At 43.0% G+C, this 23,221-nt stretch overlaps 1 protein-coding gene across 1 annotated transcript in view; it reads right to left on the bottom strand.

Moving 5' to 3' along the window:
- LOC124805053 (calpain-D-like) overlaps positions 1-23,221 on the bottom strand; it is a 114,368-nt gene that overhangs the window by 25,891 nt on the left and 65,256 nt on the right. Inside the window, exon 11 of the mRNA XM_047265476.1 lies at positions 16,728-16,924. Within this exon, the coding sequence (XP_047121432.1) occupies positions 16,728-16,924 (197 nt within the window). The remainder of the gene's footprint in view (positions 1-16,727; positions 16,925-23,221) is intronic.

Raw genomic sequence — 23,221 nt, 5'->3', positions numbered from 1 at the left:
CTTATCAGTGCCAGCTAAAGAAGACTATGTTTCATGATATGAAAGTGAACGTGCTGAAGGTCACAAATGGGAAAGAGACACAGCCAACATGAACACGTATTGCAAGAATGAGTATCAGTGACAGAACACAGCCCTTTGAATGTGTAATTTTAACAGTGGGTGGGTTTATGCAGGCATCAGAAGCAGTCACATACTGTGGAGGATAAGAGCTCCAGATTGCCAATGCTTTTCAAACATACACACATAACAAATATTGCTCTGTTTGGTTGTATGTCACAGTCATTTTTAAACCACTCCATCGATGAGACAAGTTCCACTCATTATTCTAGATGCTCAGTTAAACTCTAAAGCTTCTGTCAATTGCCAAAAGCTATTCAGACTAACAAAAGTAATCTGCATCCCAGCAATAATCATAAGAATTGCAGGTGGACAGGGAGAACTTTGGATCACTACTTGTCATGAGCAGCCACAACTCATCCCTAAAGCATCCGTAGGCTCAGATGAACTAACCAAGGATGAGCAGCTAGTCTGCGCCACCAATGAAGAATCTCACTCTGCTATGACTACAGACAGTGTAGGGGATGAAGCACTATTGAACTGCCAGTAGGATATGGTCTGACCAAGGAACAGCACTGGTGAGTGCTGACCATGATGCATCATCAATTTTTGGATGCTTTCAAATCCAGAATAGAGAACGGACAGACTAAGTCATCATCATCATCATCATCATCATCAGTGTTCCGCCTAAAGGCAGGTTTTCACATGGTAGTTCTCGAGGCTGTCTGGTCTTCTGCCATCCTCTTCAGGTCTGCATAATTTCCTCTTCCCTTGTATCTCCTTCTTCCTCTCAGTCTTCTCCCACAAACCAATCCTTCCAAAGCATCCACTAGCAAGCACTCCCTTCTCAATGAATGTCCCAACCAGTTCTTTTTCCTTTCTCTTACAACCTTCAGCAGACATCTTCTCTCACCAGCCCTTTCCAATACTCTTTCATTACTCACTCTTTCCATCCAGCTTATTCTCTCCATTCTCCTCCACATCCACATCTAAAATGCTTCTAACCTTTTTTCATCCTCTCGTCTCAGAGTCCATGTTTCTGCCCCATATAGTGCCACACTCCAGACAAAACATTTGGCAAGCCTTTTCCTTAGTCCTTTATCTAATTTGCCACATAAGAGTCTCCTCTCTTCGCTATGGCAATTCGAGTTTTCACCTCCTGGTGGCATCTCAAGTCTTCAGTTATTGTGCTTCTGAGATATTTAAATTCACTTACTTGGCTAATGGTAGATTGTCCTATTTTAATATTGGCCAGTCTGCTTCTTGTACTGATGACCATACTCTTTGTTTTTGCTGTGTTTATTTGCATCCCATATTCCACACAACCTTCATTCAGATCTTTGAGCATGTTATTCACTGTCCACTCACTTTCTGCCACTAATACCATGTCATCAGCAAATCTTATACATTCTATTCTCTTTCCACCAATACATATTCCTCTTTTCCCATCTAAACTTTTCGCAATAATCTCTTCAAGGTATTTGTTAAACAACAGTGGGGAAAGGCAACAACCTTGTCTAACACCTCGTCCAATGCTGCTTCCTTCTGACATTTCATTTACAATCCTTATCCTTACTTTCTGGTGTAAATATAGATTCTGTATCAGTCGTCTCTCTTTCCAATCTACTCCTTTCCTCTTCAAGATATCCATCAGCTTGTTCCACAGAACTCTGTCAAAAGCCTATAAAATCAGCAAAGATTTCTCTACCCTTTTCCGTATATCTTTCCCCTATAGTTCTTAGCAGGCCAATAGCATCTCTTGTTCCTTTTCCTCTTCTAAATCCGAACTGCTCCTCTGCAATCCCTCTATCCAGCTTGCCATATAACCTTCTATTCAACACTCTCAGCAAGACTTTAGCTGCATGAGAAATTAGACATGGTTTGGTGCTCTTCACATTTTTTAGTATTTCTCTTTTTCTCTATTGGTATCATAACTGTTGCAGCGAAGTCCTGAGGCCATTCCCCTTTGTCATATATCTCATTACAGAGGTAGACTATTTCTTTTCTTGCCTTGTTTCCCAGACTCTTCAACAGTTCTGCTGGCAAATCATCTATTCCACATGCCTTCCTATTCTTCATCTCCTTTGGCACCTTTTCTACTTCTGTTTCCAAGATGGTAAACCCCTTTCCGTCTTCCGGCACATATTGCTCCTCTTCCACCTTAATTTCACTTTGCATTTCATCCCCCTAAGACTAAGTGGTCCACGGTAAAACACCATATCAACACTGAGCATCAACTACCTATTGGCCAGGGCTCAAATAAGATGTTGCTGGCTGAATGACACATAATTCAGGACGAAGTGGAGAAGATGCTGCAAGATGACATTATTGTACCTTCAGAGAGTCCTTGTTTCTCTCCTGTGTTCCTTGTACAGAAGGACAGTACATGACGTTCCTACACTGACTGCCTAAAAATGAACATCACCACGAAAGAAGATGTCTACCAACTGCTGAGCATTCGTGAAACCCTAGACAGCTTAAAAGGAGCGAAGTACTACTCAATTTCTGACATGCAGAGAGGCTACTGGCAATTTGTGGTTGAGAAGGTTGACTGGGAAGTGACTGTCTTCATGACATCTGTTGGCCTCTATGAGTTCAAAATTATGCCTTTTGGACTATGCAAAGCCCCTAGAACCTTTGAGCATATAACAGACAACCTGCTTCAGCACCTTAAGTGGATGACATTGTTATTTTTTTGAAAAAGTTTCAATAACTACTAGGACACCGGACAATCATATTGAAGTGTGTTCAGACTGCAGGCCTCTGCCTGAATCTGAAACAGTGCCCCTTTGTTGCTCAAGAAATCTCGGGGCACCATGTTAACGGCAATAAAGCCTGACCTGATCCAGAGAAAATAAGAACAGCCATAGATTTTCTGACATAGGATCTCCCACATCTACATCTGTACTCTGAAAACCACTATGAAGTGCATGACAGAGCGTATACCCCATTGTACCATTTATTAGTGTTTTTCCCCCATTTCATTCACAAAGGGAGCACAGAAAGGATGTTTAAATGCCTGTGTGCATGCTGTAAATAATCTAATCTTGCCCTCATGATCCCTATGTTATCAGTATGTAGGGGTTGCAGTATATTCCTAGAGTCAATATTTAAAGCCAGTTTTTGAAACTTTGTAAGCTTTCATGGCCTAGTTTATGTCTACTTTCAAGAGTCTGCCAGTTCAGTTTCTTCAGCATATCTGTGAAACTATCCCATGCATCAAATAAACATGTGACCATTGATGCTGCCCTTCTTTGCATACATTCAGTATCCCACAATAGTCCTATTTGGTGTGTGTCCATCACACTTTAGCAATATTCTAGAATAGGTCACATGAGTGATTTGTAAGCAATCTCCTTGTAAGTTGACTGCATTTCCCCAGTATTCTAGTAATAAACGGAAGTGTACTACCTGCTTTACCCACAACTGAACCTCTGTGATCATTCCATTTCATATGCCTACAGAGTGTTAAACCTGTGTATTTGTATGATTTGACTGATTCCAACTGTGACTTACGTATGTTATAGTCATAAGAAACTCCTTTTCCAATCTTTGCACCCCTTCAAAATCTTGTCAAGATTTTCAACTGAATATGTATGCAGCTTTTTTCAGTCAGCACATCATTGCAGGTAACTGCATTTAGAACAGCAAGGGTCCCAACACACTTCCCTGGGGAACACCCCAAGTTATTTCCACATCTGTCAATGACTCCCCATCCAAGATGACTTTCTTCATCCTCCCTACCAAAAAATTTCAGTCCAGTCACAAATTTTGCTTAATACCCCACATGACTATTTTTGATAATAAGTGTAGTGTGAGACTGAGTCAAATCCTTTTCAGAAATCAAGAGATACTGCATCTACTTGACAGCCTTCATTCAAAGCTTCCAGTATGTAATGCAAGAAAAGCGCGAGTAAGTTTTCATGTAACTGATGTTTTTCAAAATACACGCTGGTTGGCATGGAGGTGGTGGTTCTGTTTGAGATACCTTGTTATGTTTGAGCTCAGAATATACGCTAAGATTCTACAACAAATTGATGTCAACGTTACTGGATGGTAGTTTTGCAAATAACATCTGCTATCCTTCCTATAAATAGTTTTGACACTTTCTTCCAACTACTGGGCACACTTTCTTGTTCGAGGGGTTTGTGACAGATTATAGTTAGAAGAGGAGCTAACTCAGCTGCAAATTCAGTATAGAATCTAATAGGGATCCCATCGAGCCCTAGAGCTTTTTTCAATTTTAATGATTTCAGCTGTTTCATGACACCACTGACATTGAAATTTATTTCATTCATCTTTTCAGTGGTACGAAAATTAAGTTGGGGCAATACTCCCATGTCTTCCATGTAAAGGAACATTTGAAAACAGAGTTAAGCATTTCTGCTTTTGTTTTGCTACTGTCAACTTCAGTTCCAGTCTTGCCCTTGAGGGACTGAACACTAGCTTTGGCAAACTAACAGCCTCTACATATGATCAGAATTTCTTTGAGTTTTGTGAAAGATCATTTGACAGTATTCTGTTGTGGTAGTCACTGAAGGCTTCACTGCCAAATGCACTTCATTCAGCATATCTGTATCTACAGCCCTGTGCTTTGTTTTATACCTGTTATGCAGTAGTCTCTGTTTCTTTAGAAGTTTCTTTACAGTGACTGTATACCACGGAGAATCTCTCTCATTGTGAACTGTGCTACTGGGTACATATTTATCCAGTACATGGTCAACTATTCTTTTAAACTTGAGCCATAAGTCCTCTACATGCTCTTGTCTTGAGCTACAGTTTTCAAGTTCCTCATTTGAGGTATGACACTATTGTTTTCTCTGTCTAGTTTTCTGAATGTATAAATTTTTCCACTTGTTTTAGTTACCCTTTTGTATTTTGGTATTCACTGTTGCCATTACTGCCTCATGGTCACTGATATGAGTTTTGATGTGGATATCATTAAAGAGATCAGGCATATTTGCTGCTGTTATATTCAGTATATCCAGTATATTTCCATCATGCATGTGGTTCCAAACTATCTGTTCTAAGCAGTTTTCAGAGAAGGCATTTAATAATGTTTCACTGGATGTAATGTCACACCCACCACTAACAATAAAGTGATTTTCCTGATTAATCACATTTGTGATGTGAGAAGTTTTCTCAGAATTTATTTGTAGCTCCAACAATCCATAAAAGACTTTTGCATCAAGGCAAGTCCTTTGCAAGAATTACTGCAAGAGATGCCAAATTTTCGTGGAATGATGTGCAAGAAAGATATTACCTCATTGTTAAAAAGGCACTAATGTCTTCTCCTGTCCTATCAATATTTTTTTTATTTATTTAGCAGCTTATGATGTACACCTTTGGAGTAAGTCCAAGTACATATTTGCTTTGTCAGTTTTCCAATAAAATACATTACTTTTACTGATTCTAACTATAGTTTTGCTAAGATAATTAATAAATTTTAGCCACAAAATTTCTGGAAATTAACATCATAGTTACAAAAGTTTAGATACTGTAAACTGAATGGATTTTATGAGGCATATATAATCTATGTACATAAATTACAGAACATTTAATTGCAATAATTCTGTATTATGGGTCCATCATTTTATATATATGGTATAATACAGTCATATAGCACACACACATTCTAGATCCTATTTTGTTTACATTTATAAAAAAAAAATTACAGCAATAATACTATATAAAACAAAATATTTAGATAAAACAATGCTGTTAAGAAGTTAACACATTTTACTTTTTCTTTTTCTCTATACCTGTCTACATTTTTTTAGTGTACTATGCCTGTTTGCTTTAGTGATTTTCATTTGAAAGAAATTCTCTGATTGAATATAAATGAGTTCCCAGTAGCAGTTGTTTGATTGACTGTTTAAACTTATCCTTTGATTTGGCATTAGTAATGTGTGGTGGTAAAACTTTACTGCCGTGTATCCATTGCTTCTCATATTGAGTTGTGTTGTGCTGCAGAATTCTTAATTTCTTGGTATTCCTGGTGTGGTGGTCATGTACATCTTAATTCTTGTTGAATTTATCTTTATGATATGTACAAGCTGTAGAAGGTTAGAATCTCATATTTTTTTAAAAAGAGGCTTGCAACTATCTCTTGTTCTTTTGTTTCCTATTATTCTAATTGTTCTCTTTTGTAATTTGAATATTTTAATTGCCTCAGTCGAGTGGCCCAGATTTCTATACCATAGCTCATTTTAGCATTGAAGTATGAAACATACACCATGCGCACATCATCTTCAGTTATTAGTGGCTTGATTTGTCTCAGAGCAAAAACAGCACTGCCAAGTTTATTGCTTATATTGGAAATACGTTCTTTCCATGCTAAACAACTGTCCACAGTGATCCCTAAAAATTTAGCACTTTCAACTACTCATACATCTAGCTCTTACAAATTTGTCAATTCACTTGTTTTTCTTTTGTTGTTCCTAAACAGGATTGCATTATATATAAGACAAGAACTCCAAGACAGAACTTCATACCAATGCTAGCAGTTACAGGATAGGTGCAATTCTAGTACAAATGAAAGGGAAGAACGACTCTGTAGTTGAGAAAGAGTGTATTGCAGTCGTCTGGGCCATCAACAAGTTCTGGCCATATTTATTTGGAAAAATCTATGCTGGCTGGCTAGCCTAAAGCATCCTTCGGGTCCACTGGTGAGATGGGTATAAGGCTTCGGGGTTTGATGTTACAGCATTATGCAATCGCAGATGCTAACGTAAGCACACCAACTGCTGTTCAAGGAATCCTTCGATGAAACACAGCAGCGTGGATGAAATCTCAGTCATCGCTGCATTAAATGACATTACTGCTCCTGCACTGCTGAAAAACATGGAAGCCTTGAAGGAGAGGGAACCAGCCAAGGAAGAATTCCAATGGGACAGAAATGGTTGCTCATCATCCCATCTCATCTAAATCCAACTATCCTTAAGTATTTCCTAAATGCTGAAACATCTACTCATTAGGGATATGTGACAACTCAGAATCAGCGACAGTTATCACTGGTCATATCTGTATCAGTTCTTTAGACACTATGTGAGCCAATGTAAGGAATTCCAGCAATGGAAACACATGCCACAATTACCTCCAGGAAATATGATACCAATTTCACCTGCAACACTGGATTCCAACCTACCTCTTGGGGAGGTTCCTGAAATCAACAAATGGGAATTGATGGTCAAGTCTGCACTGACTACCATATCCACAATGCTGACACCAAAACTGTGCTGATTGCTAAAGCTCAGAAAATTGTGAGGTTCCTTGTAGAAGATCATTTTGAAGCAAAGAGGACTCCATGTGATGATCTGTGGTCATGGAAGTTTTTTCTAGTTGAGACCAGTATCAGAAGCAATTTCTTGTTGCAGCATCACACACAGGACGACAACTACCGAGCACCCACATATGAATGGCCTCACAGAATGCTTTAATAAGATGTTGGTAGATATGCTCTCGATATAGCTGATGTCAAACAGAGAAACTGCAGTACAGTACTGCTCATCATTACATTTGCATATGACACATCTTTGGCAGCATGCTCACATACATTATCACTATGACAGAATCACTCATATTTGGCAGCATCTGCTAAAAGGCAGTATGAGGACACAAGCTTGACTCAATGGCAGTAAACCACCAGCGGAGCCTCGCTCTCTTGTGCATCAGCTGTGGTAGGTGAAGATTCAATTCACAGGCTTGAACAGCTATTACAGTATTATGAAAAGGGAAGTTGCTTCTCACCATATGACAGAGATGCTGAGTCACAGATACGCACAACAAAAAGATTATCATAAATAAAGCTTTCAGCCAGTAAGGCTTTCGTCAAAAATAGAAATCAGTCTCTCTCTCTCTCTCTCTCTCTCTCTCTCTCTCTCTCTCACACACACACACACACACACACACACACACACACACACACACACACACCTGCAGTCTCAGGCAGCTGAAGCCACACTACGAGCAGCGGCACCAGTGCATGATGTGAGTGGCAACTGGGTCGGGGTAAGGAGGAGACTGGGACGGGAAAGGAAAGGATAGTAGGAGAGGGGTGGCGCACAGTGAAGTGCTGCAGGTTAGATGAATAACAGGAGAGAGGCGCAGAGGGCAGGGGAGGGGGGGGGGGGGGGGGAGGGGATGGGGGGTTGCGGAAAAGGAGAGAAGTAGAAAGACTGGGTGTGATGGTGGCATGAGGGCTATGTAGTGCTGGAATGGGAACAGGGAAGGGGCTGGATGAGTGAGGACAATAACTAACAATGGTTGAGGCCTGGCGGGTTACGGAAATGTAGGACATACTGTAGGGAAAGTTCCCACCCGCACATTGCAGAAAAGCTAGTGTTGGTGGGAAGGATACACATGGCGTAGGCTGTGAAGCAGTTATTGAAATGTAGGATGTCATGTTTGGTAGAGTGTTCAGCAGCAGGGTGGTCCACGTGTTTCTTGGTCACAGTTTGTCAGTGGCCATTCATACAGACAGACAACTTGTTGGTTGTCATGCCTATATAGAATGCAGCACAGTGGTTGCAACTTAGCTTGTAGATCACTTGATTGGTTTCGAAGGTAGCCCTGCCTTTGATGGGACAGGTGATGTTTGTGACTGGACTGGAGTAGGTGGTGGTGGGAGGATGTATGGGACAGGTCTTGCAACTTTGTCTATTACAGGGATATGAACCCCGATTATGTAAGAGGTTGGGAACAAGGGTTGTGTAGGGGTGAATGAGCATATAGTGTAGGTTCAGTGGATGGCGGAATACCACTGTGGGAGGGATAGCGGGCAGGACATTCCTCATTTACGAGCACGATGAGAAGTAGTCAAAATCCTGGTGGAGAATGTAATTCAGTTGCTCCAGTCTTGGGCGGTACTGAGTTACGAGGGGAATGCTCCTCTGTGGCCGGATTGTGAGACTCGAAGAGGTGGTGGGAGTTTGGAAAGATAAGGCACAGGAGATTTGTTTTGTGGCTAGGCTGTATGGAAGGGACTTCTCGGTATGGAATGGTGGCAGCTGTCGAGGTGGAGGTATTGCTGGTGGTTAGTATGTTTGATATGGATGGAGGTATCGATGTAGCCATCTTTGAGGTGAAGATCAACATCTAGGAAGGTGGCTTGTTGGGCTGAGTACGACAAGGTGAAGCAAATGGGGTAGATGATGTTGAGGTTCTGGAGGAACATGGATAGGGTGTCCGCAGCCTCAATCCAGATTGCAAAGATGTCATCACTGAATCTGAACCAGGTGAGGGGTTTAGTATTCTGAGTGTTTAGGAAGGATTCCTCTAGATGGCCCTTGAACAGGTTGGCATAGGATAGTACCATGCAAGTGCCCATATTCATACCCCTGATTCATTTGTAGGTAATGCCTTCAAAGGAGAAGTAAATGTGGGTGAGGATATATTTGGTCATGATGACTAAGAAGGAGGTTGTTGGTTTGGAACCTGTTGGCCATTGGGAAAGTTAGTATTTAATAGCAGTAAGGCCATGAACAGTAGGGATGTTAAGGTAAAGGGAGGTGGTATCAATAGTGATGAGCAGGGCACCATGTGGTAACGGGACAGGAACTATGGAGAGATGGAGAGCCGGTGGAGGAAATGGTTGGTATCTTTTATATAGGAAGGTAAGTTCTGGGTAATGGGTTGAAGGTGTTGGTGTATGTGAGCAGAGATTCTCTCAGTGGGGTCACAGTAACCAGCCACAATTGGGCATCCTGAGTGGTTAGGTTTATAGACTTTAGGAAACATGCAGAAGGTAGGAGTGTGGGGAATGGTAGGGGTGAGCAGCAAGATGGACTCTGGGGAGAGGTTCTGGGTTGGGCCTAAGGATTTGAGGAGTGACTGGAGATCCTGCTGGTTGTCTGGAATGGGGTCACTGTGGCAAGATTTGTAGGTGGATGTATCTGACAGCCAGCAGAGTCCTTCTGCCAGGCAATCCTTGCAGTTCAAAACATCAGTGGTGGAGCCTTTGCAGGTAGGATTATAACGTCAGGATCAGTTTTTAGATGGTGTGCCAGGGTTCTTTCTGTGGATGTAAGGAGTGAACAGAGTTAGGCAGAGTTCTACATTGGTTTTTGGTTGAGTCTGATTGGCAGGGTTGGTGGAAAAAAAGTGTTTCCACTGTAGGGACAGGGAGAAGGAGAGAAGGTCTTTAACATGTCCTGTATGGTTGAATTTGGGAGTGGGGCAAAAGGTGAGGCCTTTGGAAAGGACTGATATTTCTGTGGGACTAAGGCTTCTGGAGGAAAGTTTCACGACTGTGTTATGGGTCTGTTTAGGTTCTGGATCCTGTGTGGTAGTGGGAGGGAGTTTTGGAGGATGGGGTAAGTCTAGTAGGTATGCGAGACAGGGTTTGTCAGCTCTGAGGCAGCATGAGGGAGATTAGGAAGTTGTCCCTTCCATACAGCCTAGCCAGCTGTGGTCGTCGCCTGTGCAGTGATGAGCAGTCCTTCTCAAAATATACTGGGGGTCTCAATAAAGCCTTCACAGACCATAATTATCCTCCCAACCTTGTACAAAAACAAATCTCCTGTATCTTATCTTTACAATCTCTCACCACCTGCTGAAGACTCACAGTCCAGCCACAGAGGAGCATTCCCCTCGTAACATAGTACTGCCCAGAACTGGAGAAACTGAATTACATTCTCTGCCAGGGTTTCAACTACCTCTCATCATGCTCGGAAATGAGAAATATCCTGTCCACTATCCTTCCCACCCCTTCCACAATGGTATTCCACCATCAACCAAACCAACACAATATACTCTTCCATCCTTACACAACCCCTGCTCCCAATGCCTTACCTTATCGCTCCTACCCCTGTAATAGACCTAGATGCAAGACCTGTCCCATACATCCTCCCACAACCACCTACTCCAGTCCAGTCACAAACATTACCTATCCCATCAAAGGCACGGCTACCTGTGAAACCAGTCAAGTGATCTACAAGCTAAACTTCAACCTCTGTGCTGCATTCTATGTGGGCATGACAACCAACAAGTTGTCTGTCTGCATGAATGGCTACCAACAAACTGTGGCCAAGAAACAAGTGGACCACTCTGTTGCTGAACACTCTGCCAAACATGATATCCTTCATTTCAATGACTGCTTCACAGCCTGTGCCATATGGATCCTTCCCACTAACACCAGATTTTCTGAACTGCACAGGGGGGAACTTTTCCTGCAATATATCTCATGTTCCCATAACCCTCCTGCCCTCAACCTTCGTTAGTCATTGTTCTCACTCCTCCCCATCCCAGTCTCCTCCTTACCCCGACCCAACTGCCACTCTCATCATGCACTGGTGCTGCTGCTCGCAGTATGGCTTCAGTTGCCCAAGACTGCAGTCATGTGTGTGAGTTTTGTTTGCGTGTGTGTGTGTGTGTGTGTGTGTGTGTGTGTGTGTGTGTCATCTATTTTTGACTATCGGACTAAAGCCTTACTGGCCAAAAGCTTTATTTGTGACAGTCTTTTTGCTGTGTGTATCTGTGGCTCAGCATCTCCGCTATATGGTGAATAGCAACTTTCCTTTTTGTAATATCGTTACATTCCATCCTGGATTTTCCATTGCTACACTTGAACAGCTATGTGTGATTATAGGATAACATCGTACTTGATCATACTCTACCTGTACTTGTATTCTTCAGTAAATGTTCTCTTACACTTGTGAAATTCTGGTGCTTGGTTCATTGCAGTTGTGTGTTGTTGTTGTCAATAAAGAAATGTAGGTAATACAGTTTTTGGTGATGAGTGTCTTCCATTTCCACACATGTTCCATGTGTATGATGGATTTGGCATTGATTCAGTCACTACAACAACAACACCAGTGGCAACTTACTCACCAGAAACAGCCATCCAAACAACAACATCACTTAGCTCTTCTTTGTCAGCTGGTTAAAAATTTGCATAGTGCCAGGGGCTCCACAACTCCCTTCTGTATTCTGAAGCACTATCCCGGCTTTTCCACCATTCCAGGAAGTGAAGGAAGGACTTGTATGCATGCCATTTGCAGCAAAATTTTACAGTGTTTCAGGTAGAGGACTGTCTTTGCCCAAGTCTTTCTTCTTGTCTTGGGTTGAACTAAAACATTTAAATTGCTTCAAAGACTTGCCCTGTTAAAGGACCTCACAGTGCTGTCATTTTCTGAACTGTGTGAGATGCTGTTTGCTTATTGTCTTAAGCAATGGCTTTGCTTCCCATATGGAGTTTCACCAGTGACGAAAGAAACTGGGCCATTGCTATCAGGCATGGTCGGACAGCCTCTGCACTTGAAGTAGGAAACACAATTTTAAATCAAGTATTAACTCCCAGTTGGTAGTTGATTTTTCGAAAACTGACTTGGCAGTGGTGTACCTGCAGCTATGTCTCAATTCCACCTCTGAACAGTTCATGTTCGTTAACACTCCCTTTGGGTTATACCAATATACACACCTGCCTTTCAGCATTGTGTGTGCCCCCACTGTTTTTTTATAGATTTTTGGAATAGTTAATGTGGGATGTACCATGCTGCGCAGACTATTTTGACAACACTGTTGTCACCGGTACCTCATGGCTGAAACATCTCACTAACCTTTGTATCCCTTTCTCAAAACTATGTGAGATGAGCGCTAAGTGCAGTTTGCAAAAGTCACAGTTTTTTCACATAGAAATCAAATATCTGGGCCAACTTCTTTCCAAGGGCAGCATCAGACCTATGGAACAGTATGTGGCAGTGATTGCCAACCTACCTTCATAAAGGCACCTGAAAGAACTCAAGTCATTTCTCCCCAACATGGTGGACATCATTTTCCCATTCAACAACTTGCATAAAAAATGTGTTCATTTCATTTGGTTGGCAGATTGTGACAGAGCATTCACCCAAATTTTCACTGCTCAAGTCATTGCCGCACTTTGGTAATTTTATGCCAGGTAAACAGCTTGTCCTCATCACAGACACCTCCCCATACAGGGCTGGGACAGTCTTGGCTCATAAAGATGCTGATGGGTCTGAACAGCTTATTGTGTATGCCTTAGATACACTGACAGCTCCACAATGCAATTATCCTCAAATCGAGGAGGAGGCTCTCACCATTGTGTACACAGTATGAAAGTTACTTGTCTTCCTCTGCGGCAACTAATTTCATCTCATCTCTGATCATAAGCTGCTTGAGGCACTTTTTGGCCCTCATTCGCACCTTCCCAACAGGACTGCACAATGACTCCAGCATAGAGGTTTGTTTTTGAACGTGTGTCACTCTGAGATTCACTACAGTTCAACAGCGCGGCATTCATATGTGGGCACATTGTTATATTTGCCCATGGGCATGACCCAGCCTTCGACAAAGCTGAGGTTGTCCATTTTCAGATTGACAGTCATTTGCAGCAGACAGTTGACTGAAATCCAGTAATGGCCCATCGCATATCCCACGCCACCTGTCAGGATCCTGTACTCTGTCAGGTGGTTCAGTTTCTGTGCAATAGTTGGCCCGAGCATTTCTACACCAAGATATCTGCTCCGCTCCACAATTACTTCCTCCTCCATCATTGGCTGACAGTTGTTGATGGTATGGTATAGCACCGACTCCAATGACCCCTGTACCATATACTTGCTCTCCTACACTGTGATCACTGGGTTATGACCCATATGAAAGTCCTCACACAGCAATTTGTCTACTGGTCTGGTAATGATCTGAAAAGTGAGAAGGTCGATAGTGAGTGCAAACAGTGCGCCAAGTAGCAGCCTGCACCACCATGGACTTAAGCTCCATACTCCACTCCTATTCACCATGGGATCATGTCCACATTGACTTTGTGAGCCCCTTCTGTAGTTCCATGTAGTTGACAGTAATTGAGGTGCTGTCAAACTATCTATATGTCATGTGAATGCACTATCACAGTGGAAGCTACTGTGCGGGCTCTCACCCAGGTCTTCACAATTGACGGGTGGCTCCAGACATGTAGCTCTGTGATGGGCCACAGTTCGCTTTGACATTGTTTCAGATGTTCTGCACCCACATTGGTATTACCCACCTTACTTCTGCCCCATATCATCCACAGTCAAATGGAGAGGTGGAGAGTATGGTGTGGACATTTAAGAATCAGTTAAAGAAATGCTTGGCAGATTTGTCAGCACACTTGGCAGTGCCTCTGCTTCTCAGTACCTATGGGACCAACCCACTGAATGGCCACAATCCAGAGGAAATTCTCCAAGGACCCAGCCTCAGACATTGCTTCATCTGCTCTGCCCTGCACTGTGACCTGAGGTGCCTTCATGTGCTTCGCGGTACACTCCAGGCGACCCTGTTTGGGTGCACACTTTCGGCCAGCGACCTGGATGGGCACTGGCAACAGTGTGTGTGACATACGGTTGGTGGATATTCATGATGGATGCACACAGTGTGCCCCGCACCCGCCATTAGAACCAGGCTGTGCCCTCTGTTGGTCCCTGAACTACCTCATCTGCAGCCAGTGCAGCCTCTGCCAGGGAACCTCCTGTGGGGGCCACCACACCCCAAGGGCTCAATGCTGCAGGAGAGCCTCCAGTTGATGTGCTGTTGGATAATAACAACACTGAGATGCAGCTGCCAGCCATTCCAGGCCTTCTGCTAGTGTCCGGTGGTGGCTGTATGGGTGCTGCCCTTCTGCAGGAGCACTGGGTGGGCCTCTTCCCCATCACTGCGGCCTCCATCCATGGCCACTGACAGTGCGTCTTCTGTGTCATCAACACCTGTGGGGTCGTCACCTGGCTCCCCATTATCCAAGTCACTTCTGACCATATGACCTGCTGGACTGCAGACAGCTAACCGTGAAACCTCATGATGGCAACACTGGTTCAGGTGCAGACGAGTTGATGGAGACAAACATCATTAATCTCCAGCTGCAATCAACCCACGGCAGCTAGTGCCAAGTCATTTGGTCAGACCACATGGCCTCCTCATCCATGCCAGACCGTCACTGCTCCAGCCCTACAAAGGAAGGTAGGGATGTGACAGAGAACCCACATTTGCTGCCCCACAACCACAACATTTGCTTTCGGTGCCATCCATGAAAAGGTATTACAAGGGCACCAGCTTCACTCAATGGCAGTGCCATTGTCAGATGAGTGTTCCTGACAGCATGCCACCAACAGAGCCTCACTCTCTTGTGCCTCAGCCATGCTAGGTGAAGTTTCAACTTGCAGACTTCTAGAGTTACATATATCTATAGCACAACATAGCATGTGATCAGACTCTATCTAGACTTCTATTCTTTAGTCAATGTTCTCTCATGCTGTGTAATTATGGAGCTCAGCTCACCACAGTTGTATATAATTGTGTGTTGTTGTTGTTGTTGTTAATAGAGAACTGTAGATACTATACCAGCAAAGTAAGACACTAAAAGCTTCACACCATTCATTCTGCTGCATGGTCAGAGGCCAAACTACAATGGGTACATTGTTCTTGTTTCAACCAAATGACCCTCAGGATGACTAAGTGAAACACAACAAAACCAGGGCCAAAGAAGCAAGACAGTTGGTTCACACAGGTCGCGGTACACCCACGAGAATGACCAAGAGTGCCATATCATCAAGCATCATCCAGTGAATACAGCCCAGAAGACTGTTGGAAAGTTTACTGAAATTGTACTTTGGGCCATATCGTATCTTCTGTCACTTGTCAGACATCACATACCAAGTTGTGAGTTGTGAGCCTTTATCAAGAAGATTAAAGCACAGAGATATCATCCATGTCTTCCATATGAAGCTCTACCACAGTCCTGAGGCACAGATCAATGATGTGGGCTTCTCGTGCAAGGAAACTACTCAAAGCCCACTCAATAATTGCAAAGTTTCAACAAGAGGGCCTACCTTGGATGTTCATCAAAGTAAAGAGGATGTGGCAACATGTTCTGAACATAAGGATTCTCCAGCACTGTCATACATATGACCACTGACAAGATCAAGAGCTATTATGCCGTAGTCGGATCCTAAGAACTTCTGAAACAGTAGTTTGCTGTTACAGATCACTGTTTCTCCAAGACAGTGGGCAAAGAAATGAGGTGTGTACTACATGGAGGATGAGGTAGCAGTTGGTGTCACTGGTTGGTGTGCTATGGGGCACCGGTTCAAATTCAATCATCAGCAAATTTTTACTTTCTATTGATTTATCGTTTTTGGAAGGTTCTTGAAATTTCTTAAGTTCGTAATGTTTGCATGTTCTGAAAATATTCAATGTCTGTGTAAATAGCAGCACTCTCCATCCAGGAGATAATTTTGCTCTGTCTGTGCATTGGTGTCTATAATAAATGTGCGTTCTGTGTTGTATGTCATTGAACGCAGTGCTTTCAGACTTGAACTTCATTGTTGTTACGATGTGACACTATATACCTGACAAAATAATAACCATCCTATGTCTTACAGTGGAGAACAATCACTTTCATTAATGCATGTTAAGTAGTGCCTGTACAAACATAGAGATAAGTAGAATCTTTCATTTGCTCCAAGATCTCAAAATTCGTACACATTACCTATTGTTTTGACACTATTCCAGAACAAGTGCCATGCAGTACTTTTGTCATGCAGAGAAATACAAAAGAAAAATTTAATTCAACAAATGTTTTAGTTCATTGTTTATTTTAATAATTTATTAAATCTTGTCAATAATTTATTCAATGAACAATGCAAAAATAAAGTCTATTATTTATAAATTCCTCTTGCACAGCTAACCTGTATGCCAGTGGTTGAAGGCGAGGCACACAAGAACATACTGGCCACGTTCGAGCATCTTTTGACAACCTACAAAGCCACGAACTTGTCTCTTGCTGTGTTCAACAAGTCTGCCAACAGCTGGGCATGTAGGAGACCGTGTTTTGAAGACGACAACACACAAATCCAGCTGGGACCTCTGAGATTTTTCTGAATTCCTGTAACATGACAGCAAGGTTGTTTATAATCGACAAATGCTTCTGCTCAGTTAGAAAAGTACTTTTTGTAATTAAGATAAATTTACAGTACTGCTACTTAAACTTTCTTGATGACAACTCATGATAGAGATTACAATGGAAATCGTAATATTTTAAATGTGTGTTAATAAAAAAGGGCAGGAAGAAATATGAGTCTAGTTCACAATGATTCAAACATTTCCTTGCAAAAATAATGCATAAAAAATGCTAAAGATGCTTCAATCGTTCCCCATTAGATATCAACAAAAAGGCAATGGTGGAGGAAGAGTGCTTAGAATACATGCAGAAAATGAAAACAAAAAAGTGCAAAGTATTCAGGAAGAAATGAACATAGTGAAATGCAACAGATAAACTTCAAAATTCAGGAAATGTATAACAATCTGTCCATAGGAGTCAACCAGATCAGAAGAAATTAGTTACTAGAAAATAGACAATGAATATATGAGACACATCTGTAAAGACTGGTCAAAGAAAATGAAAACTAAAAACGTAATCGTGGCTGAAAGAAAAGTTGATAAATAAATATATATTAAAAAAGAAGAAAAATAAGGGAGTTTGAGGTGGGAATTGGAAGAGAGAGTGAGAAACAGATCAAAAAAAAGAAAGAGAGAGAGAGAACTCTGTGTAAAAGAAAGAGCTTGTGAAGACGGTAATACATTATGGCAGAAAGGAGGCACAGGATGTAGAATTGTGAATTATGGTTTATTCATTTCATTATGTACATTTCCGTAGAGAAGAAATTTCAGAAATTTACATTACAGCACAACATAAATTTTACACTAACAAATAATAATATAAGATTAAAATGTTATTTCTATGATCAACAAAAACAGTCAGTTTTTAAAAATAGTCTTTCCTTCTCATGCCATACTGTAAGTCTCCCCTGCCCCAGGGGTGGGCAACTTTTCCGAACTATCCATCTTTCCTGAGCCCTGCCAGGCCTTTCCCTTCTTCTCTCTTCCTTCCCCTTCAACCCTTCTGTCAATAGGAGGAGTCACTGCCTCTGAAACCGTGCACATTTCTTTAACCTTTATATGTGTTTTCCCCTACCACCACATGATGAGTAAATTTTTTTGTCTATCCATATTTCTATGATGAGCTATATACACCTAGCAGGGTATGAAGAAGGTTTAAGTTTGGAATTGCAGGAGTTGGGTTCAAAGATACGGTTCTCAAAAAGAGGACATCACATTGATCGGTTTCTTATGGTAAGTTAGTGAAGTAGCTGGAAAGTGGCTGAGACCAGCCAGAATGTTCCAGGATGTTCAAGAATGATGTAGAATGTTATAGAATTTTCCAGAAGATTCAGTTATTTTCTACAATGTTCCAGAATGTTTTAGAATCTTCCAGAAGATTTGAGAATGTTCTATAAGGTTTATGACAGGGATACGTTCCATCAAAGGTATGTATGGGTGATTGTTAGACACATGTAGCAGTATACTTACGGAAATCAGTTAGGGCAAATCAAGGAAGTGACACAAAATGAAATGAATTTAAGTACAGGGCGCACATTAAGTGTGGGAACACTTTCAGTTATTTATTGCACAAGAACTAAACACTGTGCAGATGTCATACATATTTCATTTTGAAGAGAAACTCTTAAAGGTTTTTTTTTTTTTTTTTACAAACATTTTATATGTGAACCATGAGTGACCCAGTAGACGCCAACACGGTAATCAAATTCTTGCCATACCCATCCCTGCATGGCATTATCGACTGTGGCAGTCGCTTCCCATTTTCTCTCCCAGAGTCTGCTACATCACGTGGTAGAGGCAGTACATACACTAGATTTTAATGTCGTCCCCCCCCCCCCCCCCCCCCCCACATACACACACACAGAAAAAAGTCACACAGAGTGAGATCTGGTGATCGGGGACGCCATTTCATAAAACAGCTGTCCCCTCCTGTAGCATGGCCGATCCATCGATGCGGCAGCTCTGTGTTCAGGTACCCACAAACTTCATGATGAAAATGGGGTAGAGACCCAACCTATTGAAAGATGAACAGAGAGTCCAATTGCAGTTGAGGCATCAGCCATTGCTGCAACATGTCCAAGTAGGAATATCCAGTGACAGTGCTCTCGACGAATGACAATGGTCCATACAGTTTTCAATGTGACAAGGCACAAAAAACATTTACCTTTGGGGAATCATGCTCAAATTCAATGCATTCGTGTGGATGCTTTGTACCCCAGATTCGTCAATTATGCCTGTTCACTTTCCTATTAGTGTGAATGAAGAGTGGATATGTCGCTAAAAATTAAGTGATCAACAATGCCATGCCCATCCTCATTCAATTGTTGAAACTGCAAACAAAACTCAAAACGCTTGTCTTTGTCATCATCCATGAGCTTCTGCACTAGCTCCAATTTGAATAGTTTCATAGGCAGCTTCTGTCGAAGGAATTTCCACACTGTCATTGGAGCCATTTCGAGTTCACGGGACGCACGACGCACCAATTTCTTTGTACTCCTTATGAATGTCTCTAGTACATGCTCCACATTCACTTCGTTCACATTGGGATGACTACTCCTCTTTGCTGGGCACAAGCAACCCGTCACAATCAATTTGTTGTGTCAGTGGTAAATGGCCTTCCTTGGTGGTGGCTTCTTACCGTACTTTGTTCTAAACATCCATTGAACAGCTGTAGTACACTTGTTTTTGTTGAACTCCAACATAGAAAGCTCACTCCGCACCTGAACTCGCCATGTTTGTGACTATCGCTGACTATCGGCAAATGACCAAATTATGCTGTAGCGAAATACATTAAAAAAAAAACTTTCAGGGTTTCTCTTCAAAATAACATATGTATGACATCTGTACAATGTTTGGTTCTTGTGCAATAAATAATTGAAAGTGTTCTCGGACTTTATGTACACCCTGTATAAGTGAATTGCTTAAGGTAGTGAACAGTATGTTAAGTGGAATTTTAGTGCGTTAAGTAATATTAACATGTAACAGGATGCTGTAACAAACAGAAAAGAAGGAAACAGTCACGACATGAAACAGATGAGGAGGAAGAAGCACACTTAGCTTCACAGTGGAAGTGAATGAACAGATTGAGAGGAAAATTTAGAGAACAAATTAAAGAAAAGCGTTCAGTGAAACACTCAGCAAGCTGATGTAGAGTAAATGCTGAAGGAACGAGGTCAAAATGAACTAAGTAGAGTTAGAACGAGTGAAGTTCTTGAAAGACAACAATCAGAGGTACATGAACAAAACATCAGTGTATGAGAAATGCAAAGCAGAAGAAGTAAAAATGATACTTTGGTACATAAAGCTTTTTTTTTTGTGGGGGGGGGGGGGGGCACAACTACAATGGTCATTAGCACCCAGACTAAGTTAGGAATTCAAAAACAGCATAATCAAATGTCCTTAGACAGGTTTGTCAAGTTGATAAAACGAAGAACGCGAGCAGCTGCTCCTCGGACATCCGCTAAAATGGCATCCAGAGTACATGGCAGGCCAAGATCAACACGCAGTGTATTAAAATTCGGACAGGACGTTAAAATGTGGCGGACCGTCAGAAATTGCCAACATGGGCAGAACAGCTCCGGCGCAGCCATCAGCAGATGGCGATGGCTGAACTGGCAGTGTCCAATTCGTAACCAGGCCAAAGCGACCTCCTCCCGCCGAGAAGGGCGTGAAGAGGACATCCAAGCCGCGGGAAGAGGTTTCAAGGCCCGAAGCTTGTTGTCCGCACGTGCAGCCCAATCGGCATGCCACAGCGACAAAATGCACTGACAAATGACCCTGCTACAATCTGATGAAGGGACACAACAAGAAGCTGTCCGAGGCTGGAGGACCGCACCCTTGACCGTGGCATCTGCAGCTTCGTTCCCAGGGATACCGACATGGCCAGGAACCCACATAAAGCTAACCGGAGAATCGTCATCCACCAGCTGCTGAAGAGAGCGTTGGATCCAGTGCACGAAAGGGTGAACCGGATACGGATCACTGAGGCTTCTGGATGGCGCTCAGGGAATCAGAGCAGATGACATAAGCAGAATGTCAGTGGCGGAAGATGTAAAGAACAGCCTGGTAGAGGGCAAAGAGCTCAGCTGTGAAGACCGAACAATGGCCATGGAGCCGGTATTTGAAACTGTGTGCCCCAACAATAAAAGAACACCCGACACCGTCATTGGGCTTAGAGCCATCTGTATGAATGTAGGTCATATTAATGAACTTCGAACAAAGTTCAACCAAACGGGAGCTGTATACCGAACCGGGGGTAACCTCCTTTGGGAGCGAGCTGAGGTCAAGGTGAACGCGAACCTGAGCCTGGAGCCAAGGTGGCGTCCGGCTCTCACCCACTCGAAAGGTTGCAGGAACTGAAAAATCACGGTGCTGAAGGAGGCGACGAAAGCGAACTCCAGGGGGTAGCAGGGCAGAGACATACAACCCATATTGATGGTCGAGAGAGTAGCCAAAAAAGGAACGATAAGACGGGTGGTCGGGCATTGACAGTAGCCGACAGGCATACTGACAAAGCAGTATATCGCTCCAGGAAACATGTAAGCTGCGCGCTGCAATAGATGGTAAAATCGTCCACGAAAAGGGAGCCTGATACATCAGCTGGTAGGCAATCCATAATTGGATTGATCGCTATGGCGAAGAGAGCGACGCTCAAAACTGAGCCCTGAGGCACCCCATTCTCCTGGCGAAAGGCGTCAGACAGGACAGAACCCACACATACCCTGAACTGTCGATGCATTAAAACAATAGGTGTCATAAGCCTTCTCCAAATCAAAGAACACAGCCGCAGTCGGACGCTTCCACAAGAAGTTATTCATAATGTAGGTCGACAAAGTAACCAGATGGTCAACAGTGGAGCGGCACCTACGAAATCCACATTGTACATTGGTAAGTAGGCGTCGAGATTCAAGCAGCCACACCAAATGAGAGTTAACCATTCGCTCCATCACCTTACAGACACAGCTGGTAAGTGAGATGGGTTGATAACTGGAAGGCAAGTGCTTGTCCTTCCCCGGCTTAGGAATCGGTACAACAATAGACTCACACCAGCATGTGGGAACATGACCCTCAATCCAGATGCGATTATAAGTACGAAGAAGAAAACCTTTACCCGCAGGAGAAAGGTTCTTCAGCATCTGAATATGAATAGAATCAGGTCCTGGAGTGGAGGACCGTGACCGGGCAAGTGCATTTTCGAGTTCCCGCATGGTGAAAGGGTCATTATAACTTTCACGATTCGAGGAGCGGAAGTTAGGTGGCCTAGCCTCCTCTGCCTGTTTTCTGGGGAGGAAGGCAGGGTGGTAATGAGTGGAGCTCGAAACCTCTGCGAAAAAGTGGGCGAAGGCATTGGAGACATCCTCAGCGGTCACAAGTACGTCATTCACGACCATCAAGCCAGAAACTGGTGAGCGGACCTTAGTGCCAGATAGCCAGCGCAGGCTACCCCAGACAACAGAAGAAGGAGTAGAACTGATGAAAGTGCTTGTGAAAGCAGCCCAGCTGGCTTTCGTGCTTTCTTTAATAACACGTCGACACTGCGCATGTAATTGTTTATAAGTGATACAATTCGCCACCGTAGGGTGGTGTTTTAAGGTGCATAAAGCACGTCGACAAGCACGTAAAGCGTCTACATGCTGCGGTCCACCAGGGGACAGGTACACGACGTGGAGAAGAAGTAGTGTGAGGGATGGAATATTCAGCAGTAGTGAGAATGACTTCCGTGAGGTGTGCGACTATTGCAGCTTGCGAAGATTTGATCCTGAAAGGTCACCCTGGAAGAGAAGAGCCCCCAGTCTGCTTTGGATATGTTCCTACTAGTTGAGCACAGAGAGGGGGTATGATGCAGGAGATGGATAACACACAGGAAGTGGTCACTCGAATACGTATCAGAAAGTGCATACCATTCAAACCGGCGTGCAAGTTGGGTAGTACATATAGAGAGGTCTAAATGGGAATAGGTGTGAGGGGTGTCCGAAAGAAAAGTAGGGGCGCCAGTATTGAGGCAGACAAGACTGAGGTGGTTGAAAAGGTCTGCTAACAGGGAGCCCCTCGGGCAGGATGCTGGAGAGCCCCATAGGGGATGGTGGGCATTGAAGTCTCCAGTAAACAAAAATGGTGCAGGTAGCTGAGAAATAATTTGCATCATATCTACCCTGGTAACGGCAGACGACGATGGAGTGTAAATGGAAAATGTAAAAGTGGGGAGAGTAATTCGGATGGCAACTGCCTGCAGGCCGGTGTGCAATGTGATGGGATCGTAGTAAATATCATCCCGGACCAGCAA

This window comes from Schistocerca piceifrons, chromosome 7 (genome assembly GCF_021461385.2).
Source record: "Schistocerca piceifrons isolate TAMUIC-IGC-003096 chromosome 7, iqSchPice1.1, whole genome shotgun sequence".
Classification (NCBI taxonomy): Eukaryota; Metazoa; Arthropoda; class Insecta; order Orthoptera; family Acrididae; genus Schistocerca; species Schistocerca piceifrons.
Note: the sequence above shows the minus strand (reverse complement) of the source record. Positions and strands in the feature narration are given on the sequence as shown.